At 41.8% G+C, this 25,423-nt stretch overlaps 1 protein-coding gene across 3 annotated transcripts in view; it reads right to left on the reverse strand.

Annotated features, from left to right (window-relative positions):
• Positions 1 to 8,893: 8,893 nt before the first annotated feature.
• LOC121284917 (E3 ubiquitin-protein ligase HECW2-like) overlaps positions 8,894 to 25,423 on the reverse strand; it is a 398,529-nt gene continuing 381,999 nt past the window's right edge. For all 3 annotated transcript variants that reach the window (XM_041200816.1, XM_041200817.1, XM_041200818.1), the window contains one exon: positions 8,894 to 11,403. In XM_041200816.1, the coding sequence (XP_041056750.1) occupies positions 11,292 to 11,403 (112 nt within the window). In that variant the 3' untranslated portion in view covers positions 8,894 to 11,291. The remainder of the gene's footprint in view (positions 11,404 to 25,423) is intronic.

Raw genomic sequence — 25,423 nt, forward strand, 5'->3', positions numbered from 1 at the left:
GAACCCTCAAAAAGGCAGCATTGAGCCCTGGATCCATAATTGTTTTATTCTTCTTTCTGAAATGAAAGATATAATAGATTAATGAATAATGGGTGAACATGGCGAAGCTCACAATCTTGAACCAGTAGCAATTGGAATGGTCTGTAGTGGCTTCAGCCCCACTAGCTTTGTCACTGATGCAATCTTGTTTCTGAGGCATGAACAGACACATCAAGGTAACCAAGATGCCATTCCTGAGGCTTAACATCTGATCCCCAGTGGTTGGAAAAGGTTTGAATGATATGCGTGACTTGACGTAGCCCAGTGCTCCAATCTTATATCTGGCCAACTAATTAACAATAAGTTGCTCAACGTCGTGAAACCAGCTTGTGACCGTCCGATCCACCATTCAATGGCAGGCTGCATTTCCCTCTGCTGGACTTTGGGAACCTAATTTCAATACTTTAGCATCTCATTGTAAGTCCTATCGGTGCACGTCGGCATGATTGCATGCCGATGTGTTCCACAACTGTGCATAAACTGTGCACTTTGCTCAGGACTTTGAGATTTGTTTGCCTACCTTGCTTCGGGCAACACTCGCAGTCATTAGTGCCAGGCTTCGCAAGCAGCACCACATCACTTTTAGGGGGCTCATTGGACAGGTTTCTACCTACCGGACCACCATGAGGCGGGGGTGGTAGGTGGTTTTTCAATGGCTGCAGGGTTAGGACTTGCTTGGGGAAGGGGGAGAAGTGGCCTCAGGCAAGGGAAGAGACTGCAGGGTGAGGGAAGTGGGGGTATCCCAGGGTGTGTGTGGGGGCACATGTTGATCTGTGCAAGTGGCCTCAAGATGGTGAGGGCTGAGGAGGCAGTCTTCAGAGGAGATGAGGCCAATGGGGATGTGAGGGTTTGTGTGAGAGAGTGAGTGGTGAGGTCCCTTGAGTTGGCAGTGAGTGAAATGCTAGTGAATGTGTGATGGCCTTGTGAGTGTTTGAGTTTAGAGTGATAAGATGGTTGCCTTCCCCTGGCAACTTGGATGAGATCATTCATCCGTTTTCTGTAAAGCATGGCTGACCTCTTGTGTGCAGCATTGGCACTGGCCACCTCTGCCACCGCCTCCCAAGGAGGAGTAGTGAGACTGATGGATTTCCTGTGGCCAGATTGGGGGTAGAGGACATTGTGGTGCACGTCCACTGCATTCAGAAGGCATCCCAGGGGTGCGTCACTTAATCAGGGGGCTGCACCTTTCTTGGCTTTTGGGGCCAAGTCTTCACCGGAGCAGTCATGGGGTACAAGCATTGAGAAGTGCAGTTTAAATATGGCACACTGCATGAGGAAGCAGCGAGGTAACGGCATGGCAGGCAATTCAGAGCCCCCCCCCTCCCCCCGCCAGTGAGACAGCATGTTTCCTGTGGCTGCATAATTTCTGAGACGGGAATGGAATGATACGGCGTGAAAAACCCGCCATTGCAGCCAGCAGGTAAAATGGCTATTTTCCCACTCACTATTGTACTTTGTGCAAATTTGGGACAATTCCACCCTGAGTGTATGACATTGCCTTAGTTTGGGGTGTGTTTTTTAAAATATTCTTTCATGGGATGTGGACGTCGCTGGCAAAGCCAGCATTTGTTGCCCATCCTAAATCGCCACAACTGAGTGGCTTACTAGGTCATTTCACAGGGCAGTTAAGAGTCAACCATATTGCTGCGGATCTGGAGTTACACGTAGGCCAGACCAGGTAAGGATGTCAATTTCTCTCCCTAAAGGACATTAGTGAATCATATGAGTTTTTATGAAAATCAATGATGGTTTCATTATCACCATTACTGAGCTAGCTTTCAACTCTGGATTTTTATTAACTGAATTTAAGTTCCACCACTTGTCATGGTGGGATTTGAATGCACATTCCCAAAGCATAAACCTGGGCCTCAGGATGACTAGTCTATTGATATTCCCACTACACTACTGTTACAACAGCCCTGATTTCTCCCTTCACCACCTGTCCATAAATAGAAAGGGTGCTTTTTGATTTTTGATTTCCCCCTTTATAAGTGGTCGTATATTTTCCCCAATCCTTCAGTTTTGGAGTGATCCAGTCCTCTATTGATAACCCCACAGCAGACAGGAGATAGGGTAAAATCAGAGGGTTTTTTTATTTCATATACACACAAAATGTGGGTAGGGGATTCGCAATGACTCCCCCCAACCTTTTTGCATTCATGCAATAACAGAATGTTAAGGGAAAGAAATAGGTATAGGGCAAAAACCACCAAAAAATAAGAATTATTGCTTCCCTGAGTCCAGGGTCCAGTACGTCACTTCTAAGGAATGTTCTTTCAGTTGTCTTTGGCAGAAGTCCTAGCCTTTTTCCTGGGAGCTCAGTTGAAGGCTGAGGCAGGTGAAGATGTAGCAATGTATTCTTATATTCTGGGAATTAGTTCAATTTGTAGGTGAAATGCAGGATTCATTCTGGAGACCAGGCTTTCACAGAGATGGAGTTCAGAGGGAGGCTGCTAGAGCCTGGAGTCCTGTTATCTCTTCTGAGGTTATACAACAACTGAAGATGGAATCTGAAAGCTGGATAATTAAAACAATTCAAACAGCTCAAGTCTCGCTCATGTGACAGGGTGGCTTCAGGTCGAGCTATTCAGCTAGCAAGCCCCCCTTGTTAAAATCCATTGTGTTTTGAGTAGGTAACTGTAGAACCATGAGCATAATGTTGGAGATGAGGAGCCCCAAAAGCTTTGTCTTTGTCCATAACTAGCTAGTGCAGACATTTAGTCTACTAATCCTTTGTGTTGGCTTGGCTGGAATGTTTGTACAATGCCGTGTTGCATTCCAGGAGTTTAATGAGTTAGCCTGTGTCCATTTTTAAACTGCTCAGAAACTTCTAGAACTACAATCATGTGCTCAGCTGCAGCCATCTTATCAGTCCAGCCATTTGTTCTTTATTTAAAAAATAGAATTTAGCCGAGAGAATATGGAAGAAAAACAAATTGCTTTTAGATTTTTTCTTCATCTCTTCTCAGCCATGACACCATGACTGCCACAATTATGTAAGAAGAATTAACCATCTTTACTTTAAATTCATACACATTCCAAGGATAAGAAACGACACACTTCTTTCCACACTAAACATACTGATATGGGCAATAAGAGAGCAAATACATTCTGTCCATGACAGCCAGCACTGGTACAATGGGCCAAATGATCTCCTTCTGTACTATATTATTTATCATTAGTAGTTCTCACAAGGCATTGCTCAAGATGAGTCAGAGGGTATGTTGCTTTATCTCATGTCTTATACATTATTAGAGCTACTGATTTTTGTTGATCAACCAAGTAAAGCCATGTTTTAATTACAGATCAATGTGGAAATATTTTCAGGGAATATTGAGCAATTTGTGGGAATAAAATGGCCAGAACGTGCAGAATTGTATATTTATACATGCAGAACCCATTAAAAATGTGAAAAACACAGACTGGGATTTTCAGATGCCCATGGGTGGGTGGGGGGGGGGGGGGGGGGTGTGGGCAAGAACAGGCTTGGCTGCACTTTAAAAATAGTGCCCCCAGATGTCGTGTCAGTGTCCCGATATCCTTGCTATGTGCTGGAACTTCAAAAGTAAGGGCATGGTGGGGGTGGCGACGGATGTCAGGAACCCACGCGTCTCCAATTAAAGGACTGTTAAGCTCTTTGGGGAGCTTGTTAACAGGCTGGGGAGGATAAGAAGTGCGATTTTCACTTTGACAATTGCTGAACTACAACAGCCCAGGTGCACGTTAGTACACTGTTGTCAGGTTGATTCTAGGCAGAAGTTGAAGTTTTTTTCAAATGTAGAAAAATTTTGGGACCTGGAGTATCTTGCATTGAATTTTTGCATTTCCTTTCATTTGGCTGTTTGGCTGCTTTTGTGCATGATGAGGCTGCTGGCCATTCAAGGAACTACCTACTCTCTTCTGCAGACAACATCAGGCCCCATTATGGTTGCCATCTACTTTTGTCGCTCTGCAGGAAACTATCCCGTCCTGGTAATGTTCAGGACCACTAACTGGGCACCAAGCCCACTAGTGGCCCACTTAGGTCATTTACATTTAACAACTGCATCACCTAAGTGACTGAGATGCAGCACGGGATCAGGATCTGGAAATGAACTGGGTGTTGGAGTCCCAACCCAAATTAAAGATCAAGCCCAGGGTTTATGCAGAATCAATAGTTTCTAACAAGATATAAATAAATGGATATAGCTTAGCATAGAAATTGTGATTCATTTGTTATTTTCCACTACAATGACAACCTGGTTAAACTTTAACTAATGTAAAAATAAGTGCTGTTACTGTTGCTATTTAGTTGTTCTATTATTGTTATTAAAGATAGTTGTTTGGCAATGAAGACCTAAAAAACCCAAGGTATAATTTTCACTTTGGGTGTGGGTTATACAAACTATTCAATTTTCCTTTCTGTTAGAGTCAATTCCAGAAATGGTGATGGCGTTGTGGTATTGTCACTGGACTAGCAATCCAGAGAGTAATGCTCTGGGGATTCAGGTTTGAATCCCACCATGGCAGGTAGTGAAATTTGAAGTCAGTAAAAATTTGGAATTAAAAGTCTAATGATTGTCACAAAAACCCCCTTGGTTCATGAATGTCCTTTAGGGAAGGAAACCTGCTATTCTTACCTGGTCTGGCCTACATGTGACTCCAGATCCACAGCAATATTTAAATGGCCTCTGAAATGGCCCAGCAAGCCACTCAGTTGTATCCAACCACTAAACCACCTAAAAGGAATGAAACCGAATGGAAGACCCAGCATCGACCTAGGCACCAGAATCAACTCAGCCTTATCGACCCTGCAAAGTTCTCATCACTGACACCTGGGGTCTTGTTCCAAAATTGGGACAGCTGCTAGTCAAGCAACAACCTGACGTAGTCATACTCACAATCATACCTTACAGATAATGTCCCAGACACCACCATTACCATCTCTGGTTATGCCTTGTCTCACCTGCAGGACAGATCCAGCAAAGGTGGCAGCACAGTAGTTTACAGTTGGGAGGGAGTTGCCCTGGAAGCCCTCAACATTGATCTGGACCCCATGAAGCCTCATGGCACTAGGTTAAATATGGGCATGGAAACCTTCTGCTGATTACCAGGTGCCGCACCACCTGCCCAGGCCTTTCCATGTTGAACACCACTTGGATGAAGCATTAAGGGTGGCAAGGGAAAGTATTCTGGGTGGGGACTTCAATGTCCATCACCAAGAGTGGCTCAGAAGCACCACTACTGACCAAATTGGCTGAATTTAAAGGACCTAGCAGCTAGGCTGGTCTGCGCAGGTGGTGAAGGAACCAACAAGGGGGAAAAACATACTTGACCTCATCCTCACCAACCTGCCTGCCCCAGATGCATCTGTCCAAGACAGGATCAGTAAGAGTGACCACCGCACAGATCTTGTAGAGACGAAGTCTTGTCTTCACATTGAAGATACCCTCCATTGTAACATGTGGGGCTACCACTGTGCTAAATGGGATGGACTTTAAATGGATCCGGCAACTCAAAGACTGGGGAACCTTGAGGGGCTGTGGGCTGTCAGCAGCAGCAGAACTGTACTCGAACACAATCTGTAACCTCATGGCCTGGCATATCCCCCACTCTGCCATTACCACCTAGCCAGGGGATCAACCCTGGTTCAGTGACAAGTGCAGGAGGCCATTCCAGGAGCAGCACCAGGCATGCCTAAAAATGAATTGTCAATCTGGTGAAGCTACAACACAGCATAAGCAGCAAGTGACAGACAGAGCTAAGCATTTCCGCAACCAACAGATCAGATCTAAGCTCTGCAGTCCTGCCACATCCAGTCGTGAATGGTGGCAGACAATTAAACAACTCACTGGAGGAGGAGGTGCCACAAATATCCCTTCCTCAATGATGGGGAAGCCCAGCACATTAGTACAAAAGACAATAATCTTCAGCCGGAAGTGTGGAGTGGATGATCCATCTTGGCCTTCTCTGGTGGCCCCAGCATCACAGATGCCAGTCTTCAGCCAATTCAAGTCACTCCAAGTGATATCAAAAAACAGCTGAAGGCAATGGATACTGCAAAGGCTATGAGCCCTGACAATATTTTTTTATTTGTTCATGGGATGTGGGCTTCGCTGGCTGGGCCAGCATTTATTGCCCATCCCTAGTTGCCCTTGGGAAAGTGATGGTGATCTGCCATCGTGAACTGCTGCAGTCCAGGTGGTGTAGGTACACCCACAGTGATGTTAAGAAAGGAGTTCCAAGATTTTGACCCAGTGACAGTGAAGGAGTTTCTAAATAGTTCCAGGTCAGAATGGTGAGTGACTTGGAGGGGAAATTTCAAGTGGTGGTGTTCCCATCTATCTGCTGCCCTTGTCCTTTTAGGTGGTAGTGGTCGTGAGTTTGGAAGGTGCTGACCAAGGAGCCTTGGTGAATTCCTGCAGTCCATCTTGTAGATGGTACACACTGCTGCTACTGTGGAGAGAGTGAATGTTTGTGGATGTGGTGCCAATCAAGTGGACTGCTTTGTCCGGGACAGTATCCAGCTTTTTGAGTGTTGTAGGAGCTGCACTCATCCAGGCAAGTGGGGAGTATTCTATCACATTTCTGACTTGTGCCTTGTAGATGGTGAACAGGCTTTGGAGAGTCAGGAGGTGAGTTACTCTTTGCATGATTCCGAGCCTCTGACCTGCTCTTGTGGCCACAGTATTTATATGGCTAATCGAGTTCAGTTTCTGGTCAATGGTAACCCCCAGGATGTTGATAGTGGGGGATTCAGTGATGGTAATGCCATTGAACATCAAGGGGCGATGATTGGATTCTCTCTTATTGGAGATGGTCATTGCCTGACACTTGTGTGGCACGCATGTTACTTGCCATTTGTCAGCCAAAGCCTGGATATTGTCCAGGTCTTGCTGCATTTGGACATGGACTGCTTCAGTATCTGAGGAGTTGAGAATGGTGAACATTGTGCAATCATCAGCGAGCATCCTCACTTCTAACCTTATGATGAAAGGAAGGTAATTGATGAAGCAGCTGAAGATTGTTGGGCCTAGGATACTACCCTGAGGAGCTCCTGCAGTGATGTCCTGCAGCTGAGATGATTGACCTTTGCTAGGAATGACTCCAACCAGCGGAGAGTTTTCCACGATTCCCATTGACTCCAGTTTTGCTAGGGAGTCTTGATGCCAAGACCGATCACTCTCACTTCACTTCTGGAGTTCGGCTTTTCTGCCATTGCTTGAACCAAGGCTGTAATGAGGTCAGGAGTGGAGTGGCCCTGGCAGAACCCAAACTGAGCATCAGTAACATTCATGCTATAAAAGTGCCAGGCAATGACCATCTTCAACAAGAGAGAATCTAACCATTGTTGAATCTCCCGCTATCAACATCCAGGGGTTACCATTGACCAGAAACTGAACTGGACTAGCCATGTAAATATTGTGGCTACAAGAGCAGGTCAGATGCTAGGAATCCTATGACAAGTAACTCACCTCCTGACTCCCCAAAGTCTGTCTACCATCTACAAGGGACAAGTCAAGTGTTTGATGGAATACTCTCCATTTGCCTAGAAGAGTGTAGCTCCAACACTCAAGAAGTTTGAGGCACCCCATCCAGATACATTCACTCCTTCCACCACTGGTGCACAGTAGCAGCAGTGTGTACCATCTACAAAATGCACTGCAGGAACTCAGCAAGCCTCCTTAGACAGCTCCTTCCAAGCCCATGACTACTACCATCTAGAAGGGGAAGGGCAGCAGACATATGGGAACACCACTGCCCAGAAGTTCCCCTCCAGGCCACACACCACCCTGACCTGGAAATGTATCACCATTCCTTCACTGTTGCTGGGTCAAAATCCTGGAACTCCCTCTCTAACAGCGCTGTGGGTGTACCTATATTACATGGACTGCAGCGGTTCAAGAAGGCAGCTCACCACCACCTTCTCAAGGTCAACTAGGGATGAGCAATAAATTCCGGCCTAGCCAGTGATGCCCACATCCCATGAATTAATTTTTAAAAAATTGCAAAGTTGGTGGCTGATCCACAGCTATCAGTTCCTGGAGTAATCTGTTGAGAGGTTCTCTCTGTTATCTCAAACATACGCTTAGATATCAGGATAAGCAAAGTTCTGAGGACATAAATTCATGAATAAAGGTAGTTGGAAAACAGAAGCCAAAAATATCTGGAGTAAAAAAGGAATAAAAGCATTCCAAAAACAGTCAGGGTTTGATCAATATACACTAATAAATAAACTTGGTAAAATTTTGTTCAATGAGTGGGGGAGAAGGAAGGAGAGTTTAGGATCTATTTTTAGAATGGCAGCTGGGATTCGTCAAATAACTCACTAGTGCTTTGGGCACAATAAAATTATGAAGGTCTTCCTTCACAAATTAGCATGTTAGACATCGTTGATTGCTTCTAAGCGACTCTTAAGAACACAGTACGTGGAGTGGATGAATTAATACACTGAATTATATGCTTTTATTTTTACTACAGTAAATAATCAGAACAGGCAAATAACATCAAATTCTATAAATTTTGTCCAATCAGACAAACTTACCAATGAGTAATCCAAATTGTTGTTTGGTTGTACAGAACTTGAGGATTGCTGAAAAAAGAGACATGTCAAAGTGTTTTGTCTTGCACTCATCAGGACACTTTGCATGAATACCAATGTAGGGGGAAAACAACATTGTTTTCCCCTTATATTGTTATTCTTGTCAAGTTCCTGATGAGTGTGGGATGAAAAGCTTCGAAATTTTTCTTTTTTTCAGCAATACTCAAATTAGTAACCCAGTATGCAGCCTGAACAAATTGCTAGTCAGAAGTTGAAATTTAATGTATAAATTCTGTTTTGCAATAAACAAAATATTTCTTTCATATTCAGTGCTGTTTCTATGAATGTTTATTTCCAATTAATGATTTTAAATGATGCAGCATGGTTTTAAATAAAATATATACATTATTATGAAAATAAAACAAAGTAATTCATATTTTGGTACATTAAAAACATTTTGTTTCCATTAAATCATAGTTGACAAAAACATAACAATCTTAAGTATTTTCAGCATAATTCATAGCAATTGTGTACAAAATTCTGCATAATCCCAATAGATGGATTCAAACTGTGAAATGAAGCAGAACACTAACTTGTAAATACGGCTATGGCACATTTTAATGGTTTGTGTCCTATTAGCCACATGTGTTTCATTTATAATGTGAAATTATGTGTCAAATGAAATTGAACTTTTTTAAACACCATATAAAATAGGGTAAGAGTACCAGAAATGTCAGTGTTTATGTCATGACCAGAACTAAATGTTCTCTTCCCATGTAAAGAAGTATAACATCCATGCAATGTCTTACATTATTCAGGCATGTGTATGGACACTACAGCACCGACCATATCCAATATAACAAATAAGTCAATGGACACCTCGTGCATCAGTGAATTAAAAAAAAATGTTACTAAAACTTCTGTTTATTGACAAGAAATACTTAAAAGATGATACAATATCCAAATCAAAAAATTGAACTGGTTTGATTACTATTGTCCACATGGTCCATTGCATAATGTGCTAAGGTGTCATTGGGTAATAGAGATATAGGAGTTCAAGCTTTGTACCCAGAAGAGCTAGAATGTGGACCTAGGCAAGTTAGCAATCACACAGTGGTTAAAACAATATAACTGTAAAAGCTAGTTTTTAATCTTGTAGACTAGAATTCATTTTTCTTCAGATGATTGCAATGCTTAATGTGAGGCTTTGAGCTGTAGCAGATTAATCAGAGAATGTGCGTTCAGTTCATTTTAAAATTTATTTGAGCACTATTGATCTGAAGTCACGCACGTTAATTGTGTATGTTCTCTTTTCAATTGTTAGCAGTAAAAGAACTGAAATTTTACATGGACAGTAAATACTAGAAAACAGAGTATTTTTACATCAGTGAATTTTCACTTATAGCTCCAAAATCAATGTATTTTCATGTAAGTGTCTTAATCACTGTTATTCGCGTACCATTCAATATATAAAATAACATTTCCTTAGTTAAAAAAGTTTTCGACTGCCCTCACTCAAGTACTGTGAAAATACTCTGTCTTATAGTAAATTGAACCCAATTTTCTTATCAAGAAAAATGCTGTTAACAAGATTTAAGTTTGCATAGAGCAGATATTTCTGATCTACTGTAAATTTATTCTACCTTGTTCAAGAGGGAAGTAATTTTTTTTTAAGAACATGCTAAGACATTTTTTATGCAGTCCTATTACTCAAGACATAATATTGTAAGAAGGGTTTTGAGAAATGGTTCCTTTAATTCTGCATATGATTATACCATCGTACCGACTTTATGTGAATGGTGCAGTTTTTCCCCTTTTTACTTTGGTACATTCAGTGCAATTTTTAAAAAATATTTTTTTCCCGTTACTGAAAACTTGATTTGTATAAAATAAAAAAAGGCATCAATCCTTTGGATGTCCTGGAGCAAATAACCTAAACAAATTTAGAACAAGCACAAAGAGTGAACTGCCAGACATCTCCCTCCAACAAGGCTTGGATAGTTTAAAGATTATATAGTACTTGTATAGAATCTATTACAAAGATTAAATAAAAGTGAATTTCACAACTGTTGACATTTTTACTGTGCCATAACGACAATGTAATTCTAGACATTTCCATATTTTGTGATTGTATACCATGCAATAACAGGTATATAATGACCATTATTTCATTAACACATTCATTTGTTTTCAGCTTGGAGCTTTAGATGATACAGATATACCACTGAGTTTAAAAAAAGACATAAACCTCACTCTTCAGGTTTGAAATAAACTCCATGAAAAAAAGGAATCGTCCATTGTCATAGTATTTTCACAGTCATTCCAAAGTAGTATTGACCTATCTCTGTGCAAGCCTTGGTCGTTTCTCAACTGCTTTTCTTTACAAAAGCATATTTAGTATTTTTGTAGTTGACACAAGTAGCCAACTATTGTGTATGAGCTGACCACTGTGCAAGGTTTTTGGTTTCTTCATTTCTCATATCAGACACACAATCATTCAGCAGAATGTGTACAATGATTGTCTGCATCCAGTAATTTTGCTTCATCTCCTGCATGCTTTCTAACTCATCAGTAGGTCCTGTAAGTCTATGAAGGCCAATCCTTCGTTAATTCAAATCCCGCAAGGAATTCAGCAAAATCAGTCTGTTGCCGCCATCACACGCCTCACTACCAGAAAGTCCATGAGAAAAGATCCAGTAGAAGAAATGTGCTTACATTTCAGCACAACTTGTTACTCCAATCCAAAAGTGCTTGTCTCTTCCACAGCAGTCAACATCTTCTCATACAACATAGAAAAGGATGGGTATGGGGGGAGATCTAGCCGGTTGAAACAGGTATGAGCCCTGCAAAACCAAGAAAAATGTTGCTGTTACTAATTCCCACAATCCTAAACAGCACAACAGTAAGCAGTTCAAGAGGCAAAGATTATTATTAAAAGGAATTATTTGTACTGGTTGACAGAAACTGATACACACACACACAAGAATTAGGAGTTGGCTGATTTCATAATGGTATGAACTTTGTACTTCCCAATTTAAGTTCGTGGACTGCAACATAAAGTTCAGATAAAAAATACCCCCCCCCCCCAAATATTCAAAGTAAAGTGAGACTGATCATTGGATAAATTTTGATAATAAGAAAGGAAGGCATGCATTCATACACTGCCTTTCATGACCTCAGGATGTCCTGGGGTACGAAGTATTTTAAAGCCAAGGAAGAGCTTTTAAAGTGTAGTCACTGTTGCAATACACATATCTAGAGTTGTCAGCATTGTGCAAATCCAAAGTATTCAATTGTTTGTCAAAAATTTACCTAAAGTATCAAACTGTACCAAATGTTAAAACATTGCTGTAAAGAAAGGCATGTTTCCCAAAGCTTTTAGTCTTGCATTAATCAGGGCAAACGTAAGAAATCCAAATTTCAAACAATCACAACAATTTATACTACAGGAGGAAAGGGTGCTGATTATTTGGCAAGTCGACTCTGACTAGTCGACATGTTACCATGGTGAAAGCAACACAAAACTATTGGCTCCCCAAGCTCCCAGATAATTCCAAAAAGGTGCAAGGCTTGCATATATTGAGCGAAATCTTCTGTTCTTAAGTATAAATTGGATGGTGGGAGTGGAAGTGAGACCAACTCTGCTTGGGGGCGGGACGGCTGGACCGGTGCGATCTTGCATTGTTCAACTCATTACATATCAGTGAGTGAGCAGCATGGCAAATCTTGCAGTGGGGATGGACAGGAAGTCGCCGTCCCTAGCCATACCTCATGGGGTCGAAGGTCCTGGTGCCATATTTAAAGGGCACCCAGATAGCCATTCACTCACTGCAAGCCAGCAGCTCCAGATTCTGCATACATCAGAATGTCACAGAGAAGACAACATGGTTCAGCAATGCCTCCCTGTAGGTTCTCCTCCAGGCCATCTAGGAAAGGCGGGAGGTCTTGTTTCCTAGAGATGGCAGCAGGAGGTCCTCCCACCTGACCAAGATGGCCTGGGTGGAGGTTGCAGCAGAGGTGGGCCCACAAAGAACTGGGCAGCAGTGCCAAAAAGGGAAGAATAATCCTGCTGTGTTCCCCAGGGTAAGTGGCACTATCTACTCACTTCAAAGTGACACCCATAAGGTTATCAAGCAGTGTGCGAATGCACAGAGATGTCAGGAGTTTGGGTTGTAGGATTCAGCATCAGATGGGACATATGCACTGAATATGCATTTCATGCTCAATGTTCCATCACTTGTAGGATTGTTAATCACCTACTGAGGAAGTCTCAGGAGCTGGCATAGGCCTGCATGCTCCTGAACTGCTCATGCGTCCATTAGGATGATGATCAATCCTCCTATCTGCTTGCAGGACAAGAACACACACAACAGGAGGAAACAGGCCAAGATCAGCAACGGCTTCCCAAATATTAGAATCCTAAGCCTCTTCAAAGAGGAGAAATATTTGGGGAGGAGCGGGACCGTGCTTCCGTCGTAGGTCAGAGAGGACTTCCCCATCAAACCAGTGAGGATGCGCCTAATCTGCAGGTGTCAGATGGGCCAACAAAGTGAGACATTCATAGGGGAGCCAATAAATATAGCATCCAATAAATATTTCTCATATCCATTCCAGGTACCAACAAAAAAAAGGGGAGGCAAAGAAGAGAAAGCACCCACAACTCCAGCTCCAAACACATCTCTGAGGATGATGCCTCAGAATTCTCAGAGGATGCACCATCACTGCATTCATCTGCATCTTCCGCCAGCACAGACATTCACCTTGGTGGGGGAATTTTCTAGTGTAGGCTCAAAGTCACAGTCTGGTGAGCACCTCAGACACAAAACCATGGAGGAAGTGACTGCCAAGGTCTCTGACACTCCGAGGTCCAATGGAGACCAGGTCCCTGCTGAGCTCCATGCAGATGACAAGCCTCTGTTCTCAGCCATTAGAGATATGTTGGAGTGGCAGAGACAGGCAGGGGAACATCAGGCAGAGATGTCAGGGGCCATGCACAGACTGAACTGAAGAAGCAGGGATTCCATTAACATTATGTCTGCTGTTGTGGCATGCAAGCCCTTGGCTGCCTCCATGGAGAGGCTGGCAGCCATTTTGGAGACCCAGGTCCGGTAGTACACACAGTGACTGCTGGATATGTGCTTGGAACTGCATTCTGTCATTCTAGCCTTAAGTACAGTGTAGCAATGGCTAGATGAGAAGGGGGTGAGACACCTCGACCTCCCTCCAGGTGCCCCTTCTCCTCTAGGATTCAAGTATGTGCCATCGCGCACCAACAGGGAGGAGGAGCACCAGCAAGACAGCCCAGTGGCTTCATCCCAGGTCACTCCAGGAGTGCCAGGCCACTAACCTTCCCTCTGCCAGTGAGCCCATCACCTCCAGCAGGTCAGGCCAAGGAGAGTATTATGACTGTCGTAACCAATACAAGAAAGAAAAATGCAACACTATTATGATTCCTGTGGGGGAAACAATAAACCAAATTTACCGAATGACCCCTAAGGAGATTACCAGAAAGATTTCACTTTTTGTAATTTTACTTTAACACAAATCAGGATCAATGTAATTAAACAGGAATTAACAGGTGAACATGTTTCAAATAAGAAGGTAAATTTTACTTTAAATAATCAACAAAGATACGTCTTACAGGACCACAAGTATCTACATCGCTTCCTCCACAAATGTGGCATTACAGAGCTGCACAGTTCAACAATATGCTGTTCTTTATTCACACAGGGTAGGTCAGGGACCCTATGTGACAAGAACTTTCACCTTCAAGTTTCACAGGCACATTTATCATCAGCAAGGCACACTTCTACAAACCCCCCTCTCCTTGGGTCATGACAGTTCTGATGGTGTAGCTTTCCAGAGTTCTTTTTCAACTGACCAACCAATAACACTCCCAATCACAGGTTGGCAACTTCTGGGAAAACACAACTCTTTAGCGCCTCCGAGCTATTCACAAAGCCTTCTAGGTTTTAGATCTTTTTAGCCAGCTGGCACATTGCTTCTAAGAGCCTCGGTCTCCTTTTCTGCCAAAGAGAAAAACTGAACTCTTCCTGAGAGGGATTGGTTCTCCTCAAGAATGTAGTGTGTTCTTCTTGTTTCTTTTTGGTTTCCCTTTGTGCCTGCAAGTGTGTGCTGATCACCTTCACTAACCAGTTCTCCTGCTTGTAGCTCTTCCTTGTGCCTGCAGCTCACATTTGTGTATGCCAGCTACATGATTTCTTTCTTAACTTCCTGTTTGTACTGCTTTCAGGTCAAGGATATGGGTCACATTGACCAGTAACTGTTATGATCCTAGAAAAGTACAACTGATCCCTTTACAATTGATATAAACCCTTAAAAGTCCTTTTCAAACATTCTTAATAGCAATTACAGGTTCCAGAGACCTTATGAAGAAATTGCAAATTTTCCTTACTGTATTGCTTCCGGGTCAAAGCTCATCATAACTTGTACACTGACTATCAATGTCACCGACAAAAACCTCCAGTGATCCCAAAGTTGTTTTAAACATCGTGTACAAAGCATATCCAATAATAGATAATTCTAATGGGAAATAATCTTCTGTCTTCCGGCTTATGACCTTGTATCATGATCTGGTATGGACATAGTACAGTAAGACTTCTCGTACTAACCAATGAATACTTTAACTTGCATTGATTAACCAACACTCCATCATTTTTTCTCTTGATCCTATTAAGAATTCAAAATTCTGTTCTAAAACTTTTTGCTTAAATAATGTTACTATATAATGATTGGCAATGTTTTAATTTCCTCATTAGGATACTTCACTGTTGATGTGCAAAGCGAGGATTACTTGATAAGTACATCTTTATAACACTACAGCATTTTAGCAAAATACTTCTTTAAGGCAGGAAATATTAAAGTTAAAATAAAAAATTCTTTCTCATGAATGGTCACAAGGATGTGAACCTAACAAACAGCTCTGGCCACAAACTAGTTAAAAGGCAGGCTCAGCTTTCTCTGACAGTCTAATTATGCTAAACAAGTTAAAACAGTGTTTGCTGATTTAATTTAAAAACTTTAAATTTGCATAGTTCTTTATGGAAGTGATTCAACTTATGTAAGTAAGATCAGTTTAAACGAAAAATTGATAAGATATTAACTTTGCTGTTTTAATGAAGATATGATCACAGCTTATAGTTAGATTGGTGTCTGTTCTAACCAATGTTTGAAGGCTTAATTAAAAATATATATGAAATACTCTAACAACTTGATTTATTTGTCGAACATACTGGACATAAATTATGCCTGACATTTTCAGCATATAAACAAGCAGAATGTCCAAGATAATTTTGAATTAATGTTCTTTGAAACAAATCCTACCATGTAGTATTGGCAGTAATGGAACTCATCGAGCATTGGGTTGAATATCTTCAAATAAAAATAAATTTGCATTTTTACCTTTCAATTCTGTTGATTTCTTTTCAGGAATATACACACAGGATATACTTCCAACTTGCCATTACTGTGAGATAGCTGTGGCAATCTAACCTCAGTCTTATTTCAATTGATAAACCGATCTACATTTTTATAAGAATTTGTACCTAAGTTAAATAGTGTAGTACAATTAATACTGGGCTTCTGTTATTTGTCCTCTAAAGCAAATTCATTTGTCTTTGCCTGCAAGGGAAATAGGGAATAACAAACCTGCCAAGAGCGCAGATGCTAGCCCCAAAGGAAGCTGCCTCACTTCTGTTTACATTAACTCCATACAGAAAATTCAGTCAGGACAAAATAATTTAACTTGTTCCCTGAGGCAGTGCTTGTGAACTTGCAATTGTAAGAATCAGGTACCTGGTCTGTTATAGCTGCCCACTTTGTGGGAGCGGGGAAGAAGGCTCTAACTTAGTACTACACTTGGAGACCTCCTGACATATATGTAGCACAGCCTTTAGCCAGTTAAATATTTCATGTGATTAAACTAGACTTTGAAGAGATGACAGCAGGATAGTTAGAGCTCATATGGGTTAAATAGTTTTTAAATTAGTTTTTAAAATTCTGACAAAAAGATTCCAAGAATCTTGAAACAATTTATTGTTGGATTATCATATGAAATTTAAGTGCTTTATCTCACTTGCTCTTGACTTATTCTTGTTTCTAGGTAATCTGAATTCTTACAATAAATTATTTACATTTGAAAGTAGAGATTTTGTTTCACCTTGAGGGGAAGTCTAAAGCCAGGGGACTTATATATTAGATAATCACTATTACATTAAAGAATTCAGGAGAAACTTCTTTACTGAGAAACTGCTTAGAATATGGAACTAACTACTTGCAGAAGTTAAAAGGAATGCAACAGATGCCTTTAAGAGGAAGCCAGATAAGTAGGTGAGGGAGAAAGGAATACACACGTAGGGTTACATGATGTCAGATGGAAGGAGGCTTGTGTGGAACATAAAAACCAGTGCAAATGAGTCCAGTGGTCTGTTTCTGTGCTACAAATTCTATATAATGTTATGCAGTTTAGCCTGAACTGTATAAAATTTCAGGGTTATGTTTTTCTGCCAATTCAGAGAAATCCGGGACAGGAAATTTTGGTGTGCAGGGGGCCCCTATTCAAAATGCAATGGGTAAGACATAAAATTTGTTTATCCACTTCCTAAAATGACTATTGTGTGGAAAATTGCAGCCCTAGCCCAACCCCAGCCTCCATTTCTGCGAGGCGTACTCCGCACACTCTTGGGGGCTGAGTAGCATGAGAGAGAGGATGGAGTTCCTCTTCCTTGAGAGTGACAGAAAGAGGCCACCTTGTCATACAGCAGGGGCACCTATCTGTTCAGTTATCCAATTTTTTTGCGCATAATACCACTAAGGAAGAAACGTGCTGTTTACTGGAACAAGGGGCCTTATTTTTTGCACATATTTCTTGAGGGGTCCATTAAATGTGGTGCAAACTTAATTCTTATATGTATCTATTAGAGGAGGGGGTTTGGAGGTATTATTTCAAACACTGCACAAAATTATTGCCCTTTGGAACCATAGAAGTTCACAGTAAAGGTGACCATTCAGCTCATCACGTCTATGCAAACTCTTTGGTACAGCAATCCAAAAGGAATCCAGCTGCCCCATACTCTCCCTGTATTGTTCTCTACTTCAAATATTTATACATTTTTCCCTTTAAATATGCAATGGTCTCTGTCTTAATAACTCCCTCTGGCAAAGGAGATCCTGCTCTTTTGTGGAAAAAAAAAATGACCCCTCTTCTCATGCTTTTAGTGACAATTATGAATTGCTGAACCCTTATTATTGACTTGCCCATCCTGAAGAAATAGATATTTTCCTATTAAATTTAGCAGAAATAGTCCTAGTATCTCTCAAGTTTGTCATAATTTTATTTTCCAATCTTGACATCATCCTGGTGTATCTATACTGTACACTCTCGATAGATTTAATTCCCTTTCTATAATAAGGTATAGAAAATTGCACACAATCCTTTGCTGTTGCCTAACAAATATATTACTTCTTTATTCATACTCTACACCCTAATTACAAAACCCAAAATGCTATTTGCCTTTGTTATGGCTTCATCTACCTGCACTAGCACTTTCAGAGGGTCATGCATTTGAATTCGTAAATGTCTTTATTCTTCCACTCCACTCTTTGCATTGAGTTTATACTGTCATTCTTTGTTTTCCTCCCAAACTGTATTATTTCGCACTCCTCCATGTTAAAATGCATTTGCCACCTACTTGCCCATTCCACTAATCTGTCAATGTGTTGCGGTCATATTTTACGATCCAATGTTCGTCAAACTGTCCATTTGTACTTTGAAACCTTGTTCCCTGTACCAGGTCTATAGCAAATCCATAAAACCTACCACCTGCCTTTAAGAAGCTGGCTTCAACAGGTAGGGTCCGAGGATGTGAGTGGGAAGGTGAAAAGTGAGATTAGAAACCCCAGTACATAAAATAAATGGAAATAATAAGGACATTTATAAGAATGCAAGGAGTAAGAAAATAGAAGGTATGATCACTCAGGTTGAGATTTTAAGGGTTATAGGATATGGTCAATACTGGCAAGGCCACATCTATTGCCCATCTTTAGTTGCCCTGAGAACATGGTGGTGGACTTTCTTCTTGAACCAATGTGGACCTTATAGTTACAGTGCTCCCACAATGATGTTAAGTAGAAGATTCCAGGATCTTGACATAGCAAAATGAAGGAACAGTGATATATACCCTAGTAAGATTAATGATTGTAACTCTGTCAGGCCACCAGGGGCCTCACCCACTGGTCGGAAAACTGGCAGAGAACCCCCTTCAGTGCTGTTGGGGAGGCCCCACCCATCCCCCGATCCCTTCAAGGGACTTACCCCATTGGAGGCTGCTAGCAAACATGACAGGCACAGGAAACTCGTGTGAGCCCCATTTAAACCCTGAGCCGCCACTAAATCTGGGTAGGCTCAGGGATATTGAATGTCAATCTGCTCATTAATGAGCTTAACTGACATTCTGCCACTGCCAGCAGGAATCCCACATCAACTGGTGGACATGGTGGGGTAGTAGTAATGTCACAGGTTTAGTAATCCAGAGGCCCAGGCTAATGCTTTGGGGACATGGATTCAAATTCCACCATGGCAGCTGGTGGAATTTACATTGAAATTCAATTAATAAATCTGGAATGAAATCAGTGATGATAACCAATGTGATTCCAGACCCACAGCAATGTGGTTGACTCTTGACTGCTCTCTGAAATGGCCAAGCAAGCCACTCAGATTCAAGGGCAAATAGGGATAGGCAACAAATGATGGCCTTGCCAGTGACACCCACATCACAAGAATGAATAAAGAAAAAATTAAAACTGCTTCCGCACTCCAACTTAATCAGTGGAAATTTTGCTGCCACCAGAAGACTGACCCATGATTGATTGATGGCTACCATATTTCCCGCCGTGATGGGCTGCATTAAATACAACCGAGTGTGTTAGTCAGAAGAGAAATTAGAGGTGACGGACATTTCTATTTTCGTCCTAGTCCATAAAAGGGGAGGGAGATAATGCTGAAGTTACCTTCCCGAGTTGTTGTAATCAATCCTATAGATAGTACCTAACAGTGCACTGGGTTGGAGGGGGTATACGTTGAGTCCAGCGACAGAGATGTTGGTGAAGCAAACTGTTCTGTTCTGGATGCTGTTAAAGTTCTCGAGTGTTGGTGTGCTTGTATACGTTCAGGCAAATAAGTATTCGTCACAGTCCCAACCTGAGCCTTGTTGACTGTGAAGCGACATTGAGGGATCAAGAGATGAGGCACTTGTCCTGGAATAGTCAGTCCCTCTGACTTGTTTTTGTAGGTTAAGGTTCTGTTCAAAGGTGATAGCCCTCCCAAGATGATGATGTCAGGGAAACCAAAGATAGTGGTGACACTGAAGGTTAGGAGGAGATGGATGGGTATTCCCTTGTCTGAAATGGGCAATGAACAGGGGTGAACAGTAATGACGGCTGATTTTTAGTGACCTTATTAAATGTGTCAGTTTTTTTTAAATAATGGTGAGAATGCAGGTATAATGGAGAAGGATGTAGAGCAATTATAATTTGTAGAAAATAAATTGTTCTGAGAAAATTAGCAGAACCCAAGGTGGTTTTCTTCAACAGCCTAGGATGAGTGGATGAGGCTACAAATTGGGTAATGGCTTGCAGAACATCATCCCTATAGTCGTTGGAATGGTGCTTGAGCCCACAACTTTCTGACAAATTGAGTGTCACCACTGAGCAAAGACTGACACCCTAAATACTGCTGGATACTGAAATAACTTTTTAACATTCTGTTTAACACCTTTAGCTATGCTCATCCCTCAGTTCCTCTTTGCACCTTACTAAATCTCTTGTTTTGGCAAATTTTAATACTACTACCAGATTTCTTCCCCATCTCTTCTGCTATAGACTTGTATAGCCTGTTTATATTTTAATGCATTTGTTCATCCAAGTTATATGTACTCTTGGGTAAATTCTAATCTTGTATGCTCAACGTGATAATTTTAAGAGTATTCAATTTTCCAGTTAATTTCTTGCACTTCATCTTCATTGCTTTGATGTTTTCATTTTTAACATCATATTGTCGGATTGCCAGATAATCTTAAATTTAATCAATACTTCTAAGAGGCTATAAAAATATATATTATGTTATTGTGATCACTTATAAGAATAAGTTCCCATAATGGGGACGCCATCACATTTAATCAAAATTATCTGTACTACATTCGCTACAAATAAAAATTGCATTTATAAAATGCCTTTAATGTTCTAAAATATTATAAAGTGCTTCACAGGAGCATTATCAAGCAAAATGTTGACAACAGGCCACATAAAGGTATTAGGGCAGATGACCAAAGTTTAGTTGAAGAGACAGATTTTAAGGAGTGCCTTAAAAGAGGAAAGAGAGCAGAGAGGTTTAGGTAGGGAAGTCCAGAGCTCAGGGTCTAGGCAGCTGAAGACATGGCCATCAACAATGCAGTGATTAAAATCAGGGATGTTCAAGAGGCCAGGAATGGAGGATCAAGATATCTCAGATGGTTGTTGGGCTGGAGGAGATTACTGGGAAATCAGAGATTACTAGTTCTGATACTTTTGTCTCCCTGTCATTAAGAATTTCCCAGTCTATATCTGGTTGATTAAAGTCACCCATTACTATAACCTTACCATTTTTACATACCCTCTCATTTTATCATTACACAGGTTTAAAGTGATTTGCAAAAGAAGCAAATGTGACGTGAGTTAAAACCTTTTCACACAACGAATGGTTCGGGTCTGGAATGCACTGCCTGAAGTGTGGAGGCAGGTTCAATCGAGGTATTCAAGAGAGCATTAGATGACTATCTGAATAGAAACAATGTGCAGGGGTGCAGGGAAAAGGCAGGGCAATGGCACGAGGTCAAAATGCTCATTTGGAAAGTCAGTGCAGACATGATGTGCCAATTGGCCTCCTTCGGTGCCATTAAAATTCTGTGATTCTGTGATGTGATATATCCTTATCCTGCCTAGAAGTATGTACTGTCAGTGATGTTTGAACATGTCACAAAAAAACTACTGGTCAGCTTTCAGGATGGAATTTCTATAAATGTTTGTTCAATTCAATAGGATACTGTTTCAGAATGTGACAACATAAAATTTCTCAACTTATTAAAACAAAATAATATTTTGTCCAATCCAAAGATTCAATCTGAACTTCACTGCCATCAGAATGTGAGATTTGATACCTGCAACACTGTATGTTCAAGTCAGTTTCAGGTTATTCCACACATTTCATAGCGTCTACTTCCCATCAAGACTATTAATTACTTAGCCAATGATCTGTGAATCCCTTAGTAAACACTGCAGAACTGAGATGTATTAACAGCCTCATAAATTTCTCTAAGACTAGTTTGAGCTTTTACTGAAACAGAACATATGGCTAGAAATTTCCCCCCATTCGGGAGGGGTTGTGCAGGGGCTGGCGCAAACCCGATTGGATCCCCGCCACCATTTTACGTGGGTGGGCCAATTAAGGTCCACCTATAGTGATGCGCACCCGGAAGCGCTCAGCGCTCCCTGTATGGGCGGGTGGGGGATTCCCTGAGTGGTGCCTCAGGGAGATTTGTTTCAGTGTTAAGCTTTTAAATAAAGGATTTTTAAACTTTTAAAACATGTCCCCTCATGTGACACTATCATATGAGCTGGGACATGTCAAAGAATAAATGTATTAATTTTTATTACGTTTTAAAACAGCTCATGAAACCTCATCCCACCCATGGATGAGGTTTCATGAAAAATGCGAAGGCTGCTTTGGACTTTTTGTCTGCCCGACAACCTTAAGGTTGGACGGGCAGCGGGCAGCTCATTAAATTGAGTTAATTAAGTTTTAAATGGCCTTAATAGGCCTTTGACAGTTCGGCGGGCACCCGCTGAACTGAAAATCTAAATGACGTGCGGTGACGTCGGGACGCCCGCTTGATGTCGCTGCGCGTCATTTTATGCATCGGTGAGCCGGCCCCGCCCCCCCGCTGGAAAAATGCTGCCCATATATTCTGGAAACATCCATCCAAATGTCTTAATTAGGAGAATCTTTAACTTAACCCCTTTTATTTTTTGTCACTTTTCACACAAACAGAATTTGGATTAACTGAAGGTTCATCATTCCTTGAAAGCATCTTTTCTGGAAATTATTACAAAATTAAAAGGATTTTTTTACAACCTTACAGAAGACCTCCATATTGGAACTAATATATATTTTTGTATGGGATTTTTCTTTTTAAAATATGTTTAAACAAATCATTAAGAAGCATTTTAATTCCCATATTTTCCCTTCAATCACAGTTTTTCATAACAATCAATGACGGGCTAAACGTTTTAAAAATATTAACACCTTCAATGGTGTTGATCATTGTATCTTTTTTTAACTTATTCTTTCACCAGATATGGGTGTCGCTGGCTGGGCCAGCTATTATTGCCCATCCCTAATTACTCTTGAGAAGGTGGTGATGAGTGCTTTCCTGAACCTTTACTGTCCATGTTGTGTAGGTACAGCCACAGTGCTATTAGGAAAGAAGTTCCAGGATTTTGACCCAACGACTGTGAAGGAACAGAAATATAGTTCTAAGTCAGGATAGTGTGTGGCTTGGAGAGAAACTTGCAGGTGGTGGTGGTGGTGGTCCCATGTATCTGCTGTTCTTGTCCTTTGAGGTGATAGAAGTCGCAGGTTTGGAAGTTGTAGTTAGTGAGTTGCTGCAGTGCATCTTATAGATGGTACACACTATTGTCACTATGTGTCAGTTGTGGAAGGAGTGAATGTTTAAGGTGGTGGACAGACTGCCAAACAAGTGGGCTGCTTTGTCCTGGATGGTGCCAAAATTCATGACTGTTGTTGGAATTGCACTTATCCAGGCAAGTGGAGGGTATTCCATCACGCTCCTGACTTATGCCTTATGGATGGTGGACAGACTTTGGGAGTCAGGTAGTGAGTAACTTGACGCAGGAGTCCTAGCCTCTGACCTGTTCTTGAAGCCACAGTATTTATCTGGCTGGTCCAGGTCAGTTCTGGCCATTGGTAACCCCCAGGATGTTGATAGTGAGGGAATTCAGCGATGGTAATGCCATTGAATGTCAAGGGGAGATGGTTAGATTCACTCTTGTTGGAGATAGTCATTGTCTGGCACTTCTGTGGCGCAAATGTTACTTGCCACTTATCAACCCGTGCCTGAATGTTGTCCAGGTCTTGGACAACATTCAGGACATGAACTGCTTCAGTATCTGAGGAGTCATGAATGGTGCTGAATATTGTGCAATCATCATAAGCAACCCCACTTTTGACCTTTTGATGAAGCTGCTCAAGATGGTTGTGCCAAGGACACTATGCTCAGCAAGTCCTACAGCAATGTCCTGGGACTGAGATGATTAACCTCTAACAATTATAACCATCCTCCTTTGTGCTAGGCATGATTCCAACTAGAGGAGAGTTTTCTCCTGACTCCCATTGACTCCAGTTTTGCTTGAGCCCCTTAATTCCACACTTGGTCAAATGCTACCTTTCACTCTCACTTCACCTCCAGAGTTCAGCCTTTTTGTCCTTGTTTGGACCAAGGCTGTAATGAGGTCAGGAGATACATGGCCCTGGCAGAACACAAACAGAGCATCAGTGAGCAAGTTATTGCTGAGTAAGTGCCTCTTGATAGTACTCTCAGCGACCCCTTCCATCATTGGTTGAAGATCAAAAATAGATTGATGGGGCAGTAATTGGCAGGGTTGGATTTGTCCTGTTTTTTGTGGACAGGACATACTATGAAATTTTCCACATTGCCAGTAGATGCCAGTGTTGGTGCAGCTAGTTCTGGAGCACAAGTCTTTATTCATTCATGGGATGTGGGCTTCGCTGGCCGGGCCAGCATTTATTGCCCATCCTGAATTGCCCTTGAGAAGGCGGTGGTGAACTGCCTTCTTGAACCGCTGCAGTCCATGTGGTATAGATACACCTACAATGCCATTAGCAAGTGAGTTCCAGGATTTTGACCCAGCGACAGTGAAAGAATGGCAATATATTTCCAAGTCCCAGTGGTGGTGTTCCCATCTATCTGCTGCCCTTGTCCTTCTAGGTGGTAGTGGTGGTGTGTGTGGAAGGTGCTGTCTAAGGAACCTTAGTGAATTCCTGCAGTGCATCTTGTAGATGGTACACACTGCTGCTATTGTGCGTCGGTTGCGGAGGGAGTGAATGTTTGTGGATGCGGTGCCAATCAACTGGACTGCTTTGTCCTGGATGGTGTCCAGCTTCTTCAATGCTGTAGGAGCTGCACTCATCCAGGCAAGTGGGGAGTATTCCATCATGGTCTTGGCTTGTGTCCTGTAGATGGTGGACAGGCTTTGTGGAATCAGGAGGCGAGTTACTCGTTGCACGATTCCTAGCCTTTGACAGTATTTATATGGCTAGTCCAGTTCAGTTTCTGGTCAATGGTAACCCCAGGATGTTGATAGTGAGAGATTCAATGATGTTAATGCCATTGAACATAAAGGGGCGATGGTTGGATTCTCTCTTGTTGGAGATGGTCTTTGCCTGACACTTGTGTGGCGCAAATGTTACTTGCCACTTGTCAGCCCAAGCCTGGATACTGTCCAAGTCTTGCTGCATTTGGACATGGACTGCTTCAGTATCTGAGGAGTCATGAATGGTGCTGAACATTGTGCAATCACCAGCGAACATATCCACTTCTGACTTTACGATGGAAGGAAGTTAATTGATGATGCAGCTAAAGATGGTTGGGCCTAGGACACTACTCTGAGGAACTCCTGCAGTGATGTCCTGGAGCTGAGATGACTGGCCTCCCACAACCATCTTCCTTTGTGCTAGGTATGATTCCAATCAGTGGAGAGTTTTCCCCCTGA

Source organism: Carcharodon carcharias, chromosome 12, assembly GCF_017639515.1.
Source record: "Carcharodon carcharias isolate sCarCar2 chromosome 12, sCarCar2.pri, whole genome shotgun sequence".
In the NCBI taxonomy this organism is placed as follows: domain Eukaryota; kingdom Metazoa; phylum Chordata; class Chondrichthyes; order Lamniformes; family Lamnidae; genus Carcharodon; species Carcharodon carcharias.